This window comes from Rhipicephalus sanguineus, chromosome 3 (assembly GCF_013339695.2).
Source record: "Rhipicephalus sanguineus isolate Rsan-2018 chromosome 3, BIME_Rsan_1.4, whole genome shotgun sequence".
NCBI lineage: Eukaryota > Metazoa > Arthropoda > Arachnida > Ixodida > Ixodidae > Rhipicephalus > Rhipicephalus sanguineus.
The window spans coordinates 14278313-14293829 of NC_051178.1; the positions used below are offsets into that span (position 1 = coordinate 14278313).

The following is a 15517-nucleotide window of genomic DNA, read 5'->3' on the forward strand; positions in this document are numbered from 1 at the left end:
CGGTATAAAAGCCATGGCTACCTAGTGAAGAAGTTAACCCGGAGTACTGCAGAATGGGCAAGTTGGTGCATTATGACATCGTATTGGTATGCCGCCACTCTCGTTAGCGCTCATCCTGTTGCCTGTGTTTCCTTCTTCGCTGAAGCCTCTTTTCTTTATGCTCAAACTGAGCTGCGCTATACCAATACGATGTTAACCCGGAGCATGATGCTTACCTTCACCGTCTAGCACGTAGCTAGACGTCTTCGGAGCCTCTAGGTGGACCCGTGCCACTGGAGGGTGGTGGTGTCTTGTGTTTCTGCACAGTCGGGTTGGGACGCAGTCTTATGCTGCTGCGTCTGAATGAAGACGCCTTCGTGGGAGGCCAATCCAGATGCTTTCCACTCGATGCCTCGCTCCCTCCTGCAGACTGCTCGTGGGGTGTTTTACCAGGGACTCCGATATTGGTGCTCTCGTTCTTCACTGGAAGGTGTTCGGACCATTCCATCGGATTAGATGCCTCCGTTGGGGTACTCGTGCGGCCGTCCTCTGTTTGGCTGGCTAGCTCATGCACCACAGCTCCAGGCTCCTTCTCGGCTTGCGCCGTTGGCCCATCTCCGCCAATCGATGCGGCGGTACATCCTGACGTATCTGAGGTCCCTAGGTCACCAGCCCCTTTCGCAGCATCCTCAGCCCCTGTCGCGTCCATCACCAGTTGTGCTCTCTCTTCACCTTCGGCGGACCCAATTGCCGATGCGTACGTACGCATGCACTCATCTTCACCGTGGCCAAACCGACGACAGCGCGAGCAGCGGCGGGGTACCTTGCACTCCCTTCTGACATGGCCAGTACCTTGGCAGCGCAAACACTGCATTGGCCGACCAGGTGCAACTACAAGAGCTAGTTCACCAGCTACACTAATTTGATGCGGGAGATCTTCAAGCTTCACGCCGCTCTTGAGCTTGAGCAGCACGGACCGAGTGGTCGACCCCTTGTCGCTGACTCCTTGGACACGCCAACGCTCCCGGGTTACTTGAACGGCCTTCCCAAAGGCCGCCAACGCCGAACGTACGTCTTCATCGGCGACGCCATAGAGCAACTAATGAAGACGCAGCCGCACCTGCTGGTCTTGGGGGTCCACGATGATGCAGCGTCGCCCCTTAACCTTCAGCTCCTTCACGTCCAGCAAGCGTTTCGTAGTGTCTGCGTTCCTCATGGCGACAGCACAGACATGGTTTATCTGGTAGGCCCCCAGGGCTAACATCTCTGGCAGCAGTCCTGTAGGGCCAAGCGCGTCTCGGAAATCTTCCACTCGATACGGCCTACCACGCACATCACCGTGTAAAAACACGGTGTCTTGCGCGACGCGTCCCTGTGGCAGTGGGGGCAAAATAATCTGGTACCCTGCGTCTTCATCTTCGTTCGTCCTGTTTCCGCGGCTAGTCTGTGCCACAAACGCCGCTCCATCGGAGCACATGATTCCTGCGTCCGACGCACGTGAGTGCCGACGAAAGAATGACAATGCGCCACGGTCACAGTCTCTAGAGGCTTTACAAACGCGCCTTTTATAGAGGGTTTCACTGTTTACTAACACAGGCCCTCGACCGCTTCCGGTTTCCTGCGCTGGCGTAGGCTAGCAGGATTGGCGGGGAACAAAAGCCTTGGCGAGTAGCCCGTAGAGTTTCAACACTTTTCTCCCTGTGTCTAGCGAAATATTTGAATCAAATATTCTTCTAAGCTACACACAACACTAAAAGTGTTAGTGTTTAACTATAAACGCCTTTCTTTTATGTGAAACTGGAAAAAGAGTATTCCCTTACTCTGACAAATCTTAAAAAAACGCTTTACGCTTCGGTGTTGCAGAATAATAAATGAGGTGACAGGAAGTTTCTTGGGGTACACCATGTCCTCCTGCTATCGCAATCTTGAAACCGTCTATATCTACCGCTCTCCCGGTCGGTGGGGTGGTGTTGCCCTCTCGGAGCGGTAAGGTAAAGTAATTCGTCATTACTACGGCCTCCGCGATTAGCACCTGCAACGCGTTACACGTCCGTCCCATTCGGCGTGTTTTCAAACGAAGTTCAATTTCATGAATGCCTTAACACACCGTGAGGTGGCGACATTGGCCCAAGCGTGGTAAAAGCGTCGGCCTCGCTCATAGCATCACGCTAATCCAAAGCTAAAAATTGGCCGCGCATCTGCGTGCTTCGCTGCAAATGTCGAAAGACGATAGAGGAGCGCTGCGTTAGAGTTACTGTATATGCTACCTTTGGGTAGCAGAGGTGCGCATACACTCTAAGACAAAATCGAGTATTTTGGGAGTGTTTCTGCCACACAACAACAATCGTCATCCACCTCGCGTGCTTTCCTCGCGTTATCACCGCGGTCGCGGCGCTTTCCGGTCACGAACGGCGCGCCCGTTATCAGCGTGACATAGCATTCTTGACAGGAAAGAGACGAGAGCTGGGTTTTCAAGAAAGGAAACGCGAGCAAGCCAGATGGCGATTATTGTTGTGTGGCAGAAATACTCCCCAAATACTCGATTTTGTCTTAGAGTGTAGGTCTGGCTAGTAACCATGGCTATGTCGCGAGGACTCACTCCATTTTTGCAGGCGACATGCCTACCGGGTCACCGGTCGACATGTTTGGCGTGTCGAAGGCCGGTGATTTACTTTAATCTGAATGACTACTGTCAATCCAGTTCGCTGCAGCGGCGCCATCTAGAAATACGAAAATTGGCCCCAACGTCAGCTTCTCCGCAACGCATGGTTGCTAGCGGCGTTTGGAAGACAGATGCGCAACGCTGCTACCTAAAGGTAGCATATACAGTAACTCTACGCTGCGCGAGATATGGGCGCCATCTGGCAATATGTCGGGAAACGAGCTTGTGCAGAGTGCACGGAGGAGGAAAGTTCTTTCCTTCCTCCGTGGCAGAGGGCTTTCGTCGGCGCGTCGCATTTTCAGCGCAGCTGAAGAAACTAGGGGCCAAACAACGAAACGTTCCTTTCCTTCGACCGCGTCCTCACCTTACGTGAGGCCTCCTTACAGCTAAGTACCGACGAAGGAAGCAAACGTACTCTGAAAGCTCCCTTCACCCGTCCTCGCGGAAGAAATGGTTGCCGCGCTCCTGCGTTCGAGACTATCAAATATAAGATTTGCTCACAAGCGTTTATTCTGTAAAAAAAGAAGTTGGGTCACCACATCACTTCCAAATTGAAGTGTTAATATAGAGACGCGTGTACGCTTTCTTCCAACTGCGATTACTAAATGTGAAAAGCCACCGTAGTCGAGCGCAAAACCTGGTGCGTTCTAGCAACACTGAAACGCCCGCCTCTTTAAACGCTGTCAGTACGCGCTTCACCGTGCACTACAGTTCTAGAACACTGTACCGTGCACGCACCCTCGCGACTCCGCGTCTCCCCGCAGAGGTGGGGTGGGAGGGTTACCTCGGAAACAAGCATCACGTGGGCTAGCTCACCACGTGGGCTAGCTGTGAGGTGAAGCGCTCGTTCAGGGCCAGGAGCGGACCTAAGAGCGCACGAAGGTAACCCGCCAAGGAATCCTCCACCGAGGGCTCCTCAGTGAGGAAGCTTTCAGAGTGACATAAGGCGGCCTCACCAAAATGAAGGCTTCCTTACTGAGGAAAGGAACGTTTCGTTGTTTGGCCCTAGAGCCTTTAGAATTACGTATCTATGTATTTTCTATTAAAGGAACACGCCACCTAATATTTACGTAGTGATGTTGCGCCTCAGATATGCGTAATATTTACTTTTTGATCGACAATGTTCACAAGTATGAACAGCCGTACCAGTTCAAGATGGGTGGTCGGTAAGCAAGTGGTTCAACTTTTGCCGTGTGGCTGAATCGGGTGACAGACAGACAAACAGAAAGACAGACATACAGACAACCAGACAGACAGACAGACCAAAATTTCTGCTTTTAGGTTCCCTAAGAAAGACTATCAGGCCCCGGAAAGTCTCAAGTTCCAGCGATCGCCGCAGAGGGCGAAAAAATCGACCGCAGCGAGTTCCAGCTTCAAACACCGGGAGTGGATCTACTAACCTCTGCGTTAGGATAACATGGCGACGTTGTGGTGGCCGCCATTCTCGCTATTTGACTTTTTATGTAGGGGCGTGTATCGAGCGTCTTGTAGAAAGCGTCTGCACACGGTGGTGGACACAAGAACACTGGTTTATTAATAACGAAAGGAACGCTTGCGTACAGCGTTGCCAGGCGTTGCTCTATTGGTTGTACACAGTGTTGCCTTGTTGATCGCCCGTTACATCCTCCTTTCTTTGAAGGCGAAACACACAAAAAACACTGAAAACACCGAAAACATTTAACGTCGGTCGGCAACTGTCCTCTCTCCTAGGCTGTTTCACTCTGCTGGAATCCGTGAGTGTAGGTCAGGCGAGATGGTAGTCTTTGTTGTCTAGTGGATCGTCGGCAGAAGTCGTCAGTGTTCGGTAAGCCTGAGGTGCCGGCTGGCGGTCGGTCCTGCGTACCCTGCGGAGGTTCTGGCCCCTGCGGTATGGCTCCACTTGTAGATGAATCGGAGGTGTCGCTGTCGTCGGCGTTGTAATGGGAGAATCGACAGAACGCTTCTGGCGTTTTGCGGAGGTGTTGTCTATTTCGACGGAAAATCCGGCCATCTTCTGTCAGAACGGTGTACGACCTTGGCGCCACGATATCTTGGACTTGTGCTTTTATTTCCCATCTACCATCATTGACAACGCGGACGACGTCTCCCTTCTGTAATAGAGCAAGTGACCTTCTTGGGGTCTTTGCTTGCACATGTTTTCGCACGGGCCTTGGGGGTCGGCACACATCCGGTCGAGCTCTTTCTTGAGTGGCTTTCTGAGTGCGTAAGGCACGCGCCGGGTTGGCTGTACTACGGGGACAGCGTCCTCTCGAAGCACCATTTTGTACTCGCGCCGTGTCCTTCCAATGCCGGTGAATATGTCTGCTTTAGGCTTGCGTATCCGTCGCTGTTGTCCACCGCATTGACTCTGTTGACCAGACCAAGTTGCTCACTAGCATCGAGGCCCAAAATTGCTTGCTTCTTCTTTACTATGAAGAACTCCAGCAGAACGTGTCGCTTGTCTAACTGCACGGCGAGGCGAACCTTTCCACAGTGTGGTATTTCACCACCCCCATAATGACGCAAGATGCTCCTCGTGGGGTACGGCTGCTGTTTAGTACCGAGCCTGTTGAACAGCGAACGCGGCAGCAAGTTGGCCTGCGCTCCGGTGTCGACCTTCAGCTGCACCTGCTTTCCTTCAATGTTCGTTGTTACAACCCAATCGCGATTTTCGTGACCACGCTTGCTTTCCGTTGTCCTGATCTCCAGAACGTCGAAGTCACCGTCGCTCTCCACTCCGTCGACCACGTCATCAACTGCTGCTCGGTTGCTCGTGCAGCAGGCGGCGAAGTGATTAGGCTTCATGCAGTTGTTGCATATTTTGCCGTACGCCGGACACTTTCTTGGCGCGTGTGACAAGTTGCAGTACCGGCATTTTTTTCGTCCCTTCTTAAGTGGCGTTCTTGAAACAGGTTCAATCTTGTTTTCTTCAGCCCACGCTTTATTTTGCGATTCAGCAAGTTCCTCAGCCTTGCAGTATTCCACTGCTGTGACGAGGGTCAGGTCCTTCTTGCGAAGAAGTTTTTCACGCAGGGAAGCGCTAGAAATGCCATACACGATTTGGTCCCTCAGCATGGAGTCTCGTAAATCACCAAAGTTGCACGTTCTTGCTTTCAGCTGCAAATCCCGAAAGAACTCTTCGAATGGCTCTCCGTGTGCCTGACGACGCGAGCGAAACACATAGCGTTCGTAAGTCTCATTACACTTGGGCAAGCAGTAGGCTTCAAACGCTTTAACCAAAGCGTCGTAGTCTTTAGCTTCCTCCGGCGTCAGGTTCAGGGTATTGAACACATCAATTGCTTCTTGACCGGCGACGTGCAAAAAAATTGCAGCTTTCTGCTCCTTACTGCGTGGTTTGATGGGCTCCGTAGCTATCAGGTACAGCTCGATGCGTTGCTTGAATGTCTGCCAGGACGCCGCTGCGTTGTCGCCCAATTGCAGTGGCTCGGGCGGGCGTAGTTCAGTCATCGTGGCGTCCCACTTCTGACACCATGTATCGAGCGTCTTGTAGAAAGCGTCTGCACACGGTGGTGGACACAAGAACACTGGTTTATTAATAACAAAAGGAACGCTTGCGTACAGCGTTGCCAGGCGTTGCTCTATTGGTTGTACACAGTGTTGCCTTGTTGATCGCCCGTTACAGGGCGCCCTCGTCGGGCCCAAACTTCAAATTAAAATATTCTTGAAATAAGGAAGTTTAGTTGTTTGCTTACTGTTACACTTCAATAAACAAATTGCTGTTTATACGAAGTGGCCTTGCGTTGCCAGGTACCGCGTCATCAATCTTTTGTAATAGTTTTTGCTCCAACAAACTCGTAGTTGTCAGCAGCCTATCGGCATCATTATCTTCATTTCAAAATATACCGCGGCGCAACGACAGGTAACGGTTCGCGGTGCATTGGGATGAGTCTCGCGCTGTTTCGTTTCGCTGTAAATGTTTCGAGCCACTGCCGGCCGACACACTCGCTTTTGTTCTGTTCGTTTTGACTCGTTAAAATCCCTTCGCGAAGTGCATTCAGCTGACTTCAGGGGAACGAAGGGACCGTTGAAGCTTTCACCGGATGACACTCGTTTCAAGCCCGAGAATACACGGACCGGTGAGTAAAAACCCATTGCTTCAGTTTTTTTAACCAATAACTTTGTGTGGGTGTCACACGGAGGCGACGCACTGCAATATTCAATTTTTCAACGTCATACTCTGTCGTTGAGAAAACGTGCGTTTCTTGCGGCGTGGCTTCACGTGGGAACGGGTTGCTGAGTTTTATCGTTCGGTTAACATTAACCAGGCCACTGCAATAAATAAAGGGAGGCAATTGCATCACCAACGCCTCGCATGTATCTTCGTAACTAGCCCGTATATCAGTGCAAAAAACATATGAGTTATAGTTTGCCGGATCGCATTTGAGAAGCCAGGTTTAGAGGTCTCATTTCTCCTGCTGTTAGTTTAGGTTACCTTTACTACACATTTAGTGTAACAAAAGCTTCACATAATTATGAGTGTACTTTCACTTTAGTGTGATAAAAAACTGTCACTATAATCAGAAATATTTTTTTTTCTGCTGTAGCCTCCTGGCCTGACAAGGAAACAGCTGTGTGCAATGAGCAAGGCACCTGTTACATGACACGCCTTGTAAAGAAGCTAGCCCGAGTGATACAACATGCATTATGAGGTACGTTTACATATATGTATAACAAACCGCTGTTTTTGTTCACTATGTTCATATGTTTACTTTTGCAAAATTTAATATTTCATTGATTATGCTTATCAATATCTGGTGATGTCATTAATTGTTTTTCCAGGATTGCCAGGCAACGACAGGGTGACTACCCCCGAATGTCCACTCTGCAAGTGCGGCGAAACATGTGAACGTCTGCTGCTACAACAGGTCATCTTGAACCTCACGCTTGCAATGCTGTATTTGTGAATGGTTTACCAGGCATCTCATGGAGCTGTGCCTACAATCGTCTACAAGTATTAGCTGTCTACTGTGTCATGCAATCTACACCGCAATAGCGTTCAAATTGAGCACTAGCTCCGTGCATCAGTTACGTTACCTGGCACTGCTGTGCTCAACGACGCAGGTTTTATACCCAGCCACGGTGGTCACGTTTCATTGGGGGCGAAATGCAAAGACACTCGTGTGCTTAGATCTGCGTCTGAAGTTCAGGGAAAGACAGAAGATTGAAGAGACGAAAAATTTGTGAACAAGAGGTGTCGCTGGAGCAAATGTTTCGACAAGCAGTCTTGTCTTCTTCAAGGCTACAACTGCGTTTGTTAAACTCCAGTCAGTTAGAATCAATCTAGAGTTGCCCACTACTGTATGACTCATAATCGTATCATGGTTTGCATGTGAATCATCAGAAATTATACATTTAAGGGTAAATATATAGAAGTCTGTCTGGCTGGACAAGATGATAAGAATAGAAAGACTCTCCAGCCACATTTAATCATTAGTCTTGTTAATTTAAAAAAACTAAGAGACCAAACGAGTCTCGAAACGTAGGGTCAGTTTTTTTTAAATTATAAATCACATTACAAAACGAACATCACGGCAGTGAGGGGAATTAACAGTCTTTCCAACATCTAATAATATCTGGGGTTTAACGTCCCAAAACGTCGATATGATTATGAGGGACGCCGTAGTGGAGGGCTCAGGAAATTTCGACCACCTGGGATCTAAGTACACGGGCCTCAAACATTTTCGCCTCCATCGAAAATGCAGCCACCGCGCAACATAAATGGAACATTTAGTTGTGCATTATGAGACAGTTTACAAACTATGCTCAAAACTGTTTTGCCTTAATTAACTGTGTTTAGATCATAGAAGTTTACAAAAAGATACGACAAAGCTTTACAAGGCTGTGCTCAAGTACATTAGCCTTCGCACATACGTTCAATGGGCTCCTTCAAATTATTTACAGCTAATAAACAAATTATAAGTGTGACGAGCACTTCTTCCAGCACAGCTTCACCAAGCACGTTTACGTTGTCGTGATGAGTGAGATTGTGTTCAGTGAGTATGGTAGTGTTTTCTTTTTTACATAGCAGAGAAACGTCCCAAATTTGTTTGAACAGACCTACTTCTGCTGTTTGATTAAATTAACATGTCACAGTTGTAGCACCTACCACTATGATGTGAAAGTCTGTGAACTACTGTCACGAAAAAAAAACCTAGGAAATCGAAGAGGTAATTTAAAACACACATGAACGTGCACTTATCCACAGCCACACTACAAGATTTTACGTATTGTCACGGGGTCGTGACGTCGACGAAAGCAGCAGTCGGTGTGTCCAAGATTAAACTTTTTATTCGGCCGAACTTGTGGCCGGGAAACGAAAAGTCAAACTACAGCAATACACACTGCACACTGATAGCGGGGAACAGGCGTCGGCCGTCGATAAACTGATCTGTGGCAAGGCGCGTCGGCATTTGTACCTGCGGCATCGAACATTCGAGCATTATCAATGATGGCTGCGTTAGTTCGACAATAAACTGAGCTGTTTGCAGTTGCACGCTCCAGCCTAACAGAAGATCCTAAAATAATCTGGAATGTTCCCAGACATTCTGGCACGGTTTGCGCAACGCAGTAACTACACGTGCAATTGGCCAATAACATAAAACATAGAAAGAAAGGTGCGCATGTGGCAGTATTTCAAGCCGGAGCTTCTAAAAGTAGCAGGGAGAATACATACTTGAGCTCTCAAGCCCAAATATACTGAAAAAGTAAATAACACAATAACAAGTATGCAATATATATATGACCTTTATTTATCCAGCATTGGCACAGGTTCACATCATGCCCTACAGCTTGATTTCGTGAGTCTGCTTGCAATAGAGTGCTCAAGTTCTATCGACATGTCTATGTGATACAGAGATTGTGCTTACGGCTGAGCAGTTCTTTAGTGTTCTGTGCGAACACCAACAAAGATGTACACTGCATGCCTAAAGCTTATTTTATTAGAATTGTGCTTCTAGAATCTGTAAGGACTCGCCTTATATCTCTGTTTCTTTAGCATTCATCTGCGCTGCATACTCAGCAGTCCGATTACTACTAGCGCCAAGAAATTCTAGCTGTAGAAACTGTGTAACTGAACTATATCGAGGAACAAAACGAGCCTGAAATATTTTCTTCCACCTATTACCTGAATACGTACTACCTATGGTATGGCTTCACGGTCGAGAATTTAGCCGAGAAATTCGTGCCTGCCCTGTAGACACAACGCGATATTCTTTATTTGTAACGCATTCAAGGTGACATCGCAGAGCGAGAAGGATGCAGAACTGTACGCATCCGCGATTGTGTACGTAAAAGAATAATCAAAACTACATTGCTCTCACTGCGCCAATTATCTGTCGGCGTAGCGCACGTTTCGTTTCCGACTCCACACCATGCACTCAAAGATCAACACAACCTGGCAAGCGCCGCATAGCTAACGGAAGGATAAGACCCTTGTCCTAAAGCTATGCTGTTAAAACTCGGACGCTGCTACACAACGAGAGCAACGTTCTTTCAGCGATCTCGGTGTTCAGTTATATGCACATATTTGTCAGCTTTCAGGCTGATTACACACGTACGGGTTGAAAGCTTTCGACGTGTATGAGTGACTTGTTTTGCTTGGACCTGACTGCATACATTGCTTGTACCAGCTTGGGCACTCACAATAAACGATGCAAACCTTACTTGATTGACGTTGTTTTTGCCAGTCGAGGCCAGTTTGGTCACCTGGCGATAAATATTACACACGCTAGCAGCGATTTAGCAACGACAAAGAACAAAATACCACAGGGAACAAAAAGCGCAGTAGCGCGACCAGGGCGAACCAACCGTAAAAACGCTTTTTCTAATGATGATGATAGTACTTGCAGCGCCATCTCGCCTCGCTCTATTGCAGTTCAGTACGCCGCCGCTACCCTTATTTCCGTACTACAGTCAAAGGTACAGTTTCCGTTCTCTAAAGTGGTAGATATTCCCTGAGACTATCGTCTTTAAAATAGCTCTGCGACGCGCGCCTGCCTCACCTGGCTGTAACAACGCGTTCCTCGCTCACGCGCTCGCCCCGAGAAAAGTCGCGGGCGGGCTACCGGCGCTGCACGACGCGCTTTGCGTTCCCCTCTAGTCCGGCCGTGTTGTTCAATCACATTTTAACATGCCGCAGGATGGCGACCAAGTTCAGCGTCGAATACGCGACGCTCTTCTGGCTATCACACCTCCTCCTTTGATTGCGCTTTCACCGCTGGCTACAAAAGCTACCACAATGGTTTGTTTAATCTGTCAAAACGTTTATTAACGGGCACTCAGCGACGGCGCACGGCAGCGACAGTCAAAGCGGGGCCGACTCTCTGCACCAGGGGCGTGCTCTCAGAGAAGAGAACGACCCACTGGAAGGCGCTCGAGAGGACGACCCATTAATGAGTAGGAACGCTTCGCTACAATTACCCCGGCTACGAAAAGGGAGCCGCCTGGCGACCTAGCAACTTGTCACTATGAGCGGGTCATGGTAGGGCTTCAGGCACGCCACGTTGACAATGTCGCGCCCTCGACGGCGCATGTCCGAAGATGGGTCGATGGGTTCGATGAGGTAGTTCACCGGGGATGTGCCTTCAACGACACGGTAGGGGCCTTCGTATTTGGGCAGTAGTTTGGAAGAGAGGCCAGGTGCAGTGGTAGGGACCGAGAGCCATACGAGCGCTCCAGGAAGGAACGTGGACGCAGAACTGGTGGTGTCACCGCGAATGCTTTTCTGCCGCTCTTGGCTATGCGTAGTAAAGGTCTTGGAGAGCTCGCGACACTCCTCAGCAAGTCTGGCTGTGGCAGAAATAGGCGCACATTCAGATCGATCCGCCTTGTAGGGAAGGATTGTGTCGATGGTGTGCGACGGGTGCCTGCCATACAATAAGAAACATGGTGAGGAACCAGTAGTGCTCTGAGGAGCGGTATTGTAGGCGTACGTGACGTAGGGCAGAATGACATCCCAATTCGTGTGGTCGGCGGCGACGTACATCGAGAGCATGTCGCCTAGCGTGCGGTTGAAGCGATCGGTGAGGCCATTCGTCTGCGGGTGGTAAGCAGTAGTTTTGCGGTGAACAACGTTGCACTCTTTGAGAATGGCTTCGACGACTTCCGACAAGAAGACACGGCCTCGATCACTGAGCAGCTCCTGGGGTGGACCGTGACGCAGCATGAATCGGTGGAGCAGGAAGGAGGCCACATCGCTCGCTGTAGCCGCAGGGAGGGCAGCAGTTTCAGCGTATCGCGTGAGGTGGTCTACAGCGACGATGGCCCAGCGGTTACCAGCGGACGTCAGGGAAAGTGGCCCATATAAATCGATGCCAACGCGCCCAAACGGTCGGTCAGGGCAAGGTAGAGGTTGCAGACCTGCTGGCGACAGGTGCGTTGAAGTTTTGCGGCACTGGCAATCGATGCAGGAGCGAACGAACTCCACCATGTAGCGGTATATCCCTCGTCAAAAGTAACGTTGGCGAATGCGGTGGTAGGTTTTCGATACCCCAGGGTGTGCACACTGCGGATCAGAGTAGAACGACTCGCATATGTCATAACGCAGGCTGCGGGGTATTACTGGTAGCCACTGGCGGCCGTCGCCGTTGTAATTGCGTCGGTGGAGCCATGGAGGAAGGAAAAATAAGGAGAGGCCCTGACGTCACATTCGTGAAGCCTCCACATCGCAAACACCCGCATCGCCTCCTGCGAAGGAGCCTCGAAACATTTCGCGATTTCCGCCGTGTCGTGTGCAAGCGCATGCGCGATTCGAGCCTTTTTTTTTTCGCCGTGCAAGCGGCGCCGGCGCCGCGGCGCAGTCGATTCACGCATGCTGCTCCTTGTGTGTGTTCTTTAGGGAAGCTACGCAATGCCCAGCTGTTGTGTATGGTTGCGTATACCCGGTGCAAATCGCGTGCTCTGCGGAAAGTACCGGGCGTCACTTTTCATGTGTACGTACACGTTCGCTTCATTGCTGATCACTAGTGCATGGTATTTGCATGCGAAGCTCTCGGATGTGCGCTCTGTTGCTTCTTACTCATTGTGTCAATTCAGAACACACGTGAACTTTTGTTTTTGGCGTCTGATGCGCCGTACATAACATGCGCCGAAGGCATCGTACGTTTTTCGAGGCTGTGTCGTCCAACGAAACGGCATTAAACTTATGTTGTTGTTATCGGACTAAGTGATGTATGTATTGTGCGTTGTGCTCTCGCTTTTTTGCTTGTTGTTGTGTGCGTACTGGAATTACAAACTTTACGTGCACGATCGCGTATACAATACAGCGGTGTCCTCTTTTCGACGTGAAGTTACGTCAACTATAAGTTGGCGTTGCGCCGAATAGCTACTACACTCACTCCATATAAACGAACAAAGAACCGCTAATCCGGCAACAGGTCGGGAAATCGGGCTACGAGAAAAAGAAGGCCTAACGCCCAGCAGAACGCGTAAGTCACTGCTAGGTGAGCGAATACGATGATGCAGGAGCTGAACGTTTTTGATCACGGCACGTACCGGCATTCTGTACTGTTGCACAAAAACGCTCCACGAAGAATTTCAGCACGCAGCGCTCGGGCCTGCCACGCACGAACAGCCTGGTAAACGTCTGCTTGCAACATTTTACTGCGTGCGAACCGCACAATACGCGCTAAGTTTACGCCGGGACTACAAATCTGCGCAGAAGCTAAGCACCGCGAAGAGCACGCCGCGGGGCGTCTGCTGTTTTGTTTGCCCCATACCGGTTTGTTTGCCCCATAAATCTGACGTCACTTCCGCCACACTTTTCGCAATGCATTGGAATACGATAGGGCCTCTCCTTAGTATTCTTTCCTCCATGGGTGGAGCAGGTCGTCGCGAAAGGCGAAATGGTGGGCTTGACGACGCAACAAGCGAGTGGATGGTGTGGCCGATCGATTAGTCAGCAAGACTATCAGTGAGGCAATCCATTGATCCTTGCGCTGCTCGGCAGCGATGGTGTGAATATCGATGGAAGAAACGACAAAGTGAGACGCTGAGTTGTGGGCAGTGTCGTCAGGCAAGGGAGAGCGCGACAGGGCGTCGGCGTCAGCATGCTGACGTCCGTTGCGGTACAGCACGCGGATGTCGTAGTCTTGCAGGCGAAGTGCCCAACGGGCAAGACGGCCTGAGGGATCCTTCAATCACGACAACCAGCACAGTGCATGATGGTCGGTGACGACATCAAATGGGCGACCATACAAATAAGGTCGGAACTTTGTAAGGGCCCAAATGATTGCCAGGCATTCTTTCTCCGTGACGCTGTAGTTGGTCTCGGCTTTAGTAAGCGTACGACTTGCATATGCGACAACATATTCCGGGAACCCAGGTTTCCGCTGCGCAAGGACAGCACCGAGGCGTCCGTGTGTACCTCTGTAGGGGCCGTAGGGTCGTAGTGGCGTAGAATGGGAGGAGACGTCAACAAACGACGGAGCTTTGCGAAAGCGTCGTCGCATTCTGACGACCACGAATTGAGGGGCCCGTTACTTCCAAGGAGCTTCGTCAGTGGTGATATGATAGTCGCGAAGTTTCGGATGAAGCGCCGAAAGTTGGAGCATAGTCCTACGAAACTGCGCAGTTCTTTGACGGACGTAGGTTTGGGGAACTCTGTCACGGCCCGAAGCTTGGCTGGATCTGGGAGGATGCCGTCCTTGGACACCACGTATCCTAGTATCGTCAGCTGCCGTGCTGCAAATCGGCACTTCTTGAGATTCAGTTCCAGCCAGGCATCGCTCAAGCGCGTCAAAACCTGCCGCAGGCGTTGAAGGTGTGTTGAGAAGTCCGGGGCGAAAACGACGACGTCGTCTAGGTAGCATAGGCACGTGTGCCATTTCAAGTTGCGCAGAACGGTATTCATCATGCACTCAAAGGTCGCGGGCGCATTGCACAGCCCAAACGGCATGACGTTGAATTCGTACAAGCCGTCGGGTGTGACAAACGCTGTCTTCGGTCGAGCGTCATCAGCCATGGGGACTTGCCAGTACCCTGAGCGCAAATCGAGCAATGAAAAGAACTTTGCTCCTTGCAGGCTGTCAATGGCATCGTCTATTCGAGGTAGGGGATAGACGTCCGTACGGATGATCTTATTGAGTCGTCGGTAGTCCACACAGAACCGCACAGAGCCGTCCTTCTTCGCAACGAGAACGACAGGAGACGCCCACGGGCTGTTTGAGGGTCGAATAACATCGCGGCGAAGCATGTCTTCGACTTGCTCGTTAATTACACGACGCTCTGTTGGCGACACGCGATATGGACGTTGCCGCAGTGGTGGGTGGGCGCCAGTGTCGATGCGATGCGTGACAGCAGACGTGCGGCCGAGAGAAGTTTGCGCTACATCGAACGAAGAACGAAATTCTTCCAACAGGCATAGAAGCTGGGAACGCTCGACCGACGTAAGGTGTTCAGCAATCGAGGAACCAAATAAATCAGCGGGTGACGAATCAGATGTGGAAACAGCACTGAGCGAATGGGAGTTGGCGCAGTGCGTGTCACCCGGTGCGTCCATAACTTGTGCGTCTTCGAGGGCTTCAGCTCTGCCGAGACATTCCCCTCGCACCAACCTAACAATGTACGGGGATGGATTCGTAACAAAAATGTCGGTGTCGCCCTGAATGACTTGCACGGTCGCAGATGGCACCAACAAGCCTTTGCTAGTGAAGACGCGGTCAGATGGAGAGAGGAGTGCAACGGCGTCGGCGAGACCGGTGCAGCAGACTGACACAGCCGTTGACGAGTTTGCAGGAAGTGTGGTGTCGTCTTTGACGAGTACCTTGGTCGCAGCCGGGGGACTGTCCGCCGGCGTCAAATCTGAGAATGGTGAGAGCTCTATTTCGGCTGGTGCGCAACGAATTACGGCGGCGTGACGGGCGAGAAAATCCCATCCCA

General features: G+C 50.5%; 1 protein-coding gene across 1 annotated transcript; it reads right to left on the bottom strand.

The window, feature by feature from the left end:
• Window positions 1-4870: 4870 nt before the first annotated feature.
• LOC119384811 (uncharacterized) lies at window positions 4871-6088 on the bottom strand. Its single transcript, XM_037652506.1, has one exon. It carries the CDS (start codon window positions 6086-6088, stop codon window positions 4871-4873), a length of 1218 nt encoding a protein of 405 aa, XP_037508434.1.
• Window positions 6089-15517: the final 9429 nt, after the last annotated feature.

What these genes read in the sequence shown, in the direction of transcription:
- LOC119384811 (XM_037652506.1), bottom strand. Translation starts at nt 6,088, where the DNA reads ATGACTGAACTACGCCCGCCCGAGCCACTGCAATTGGGCGACAACGCA.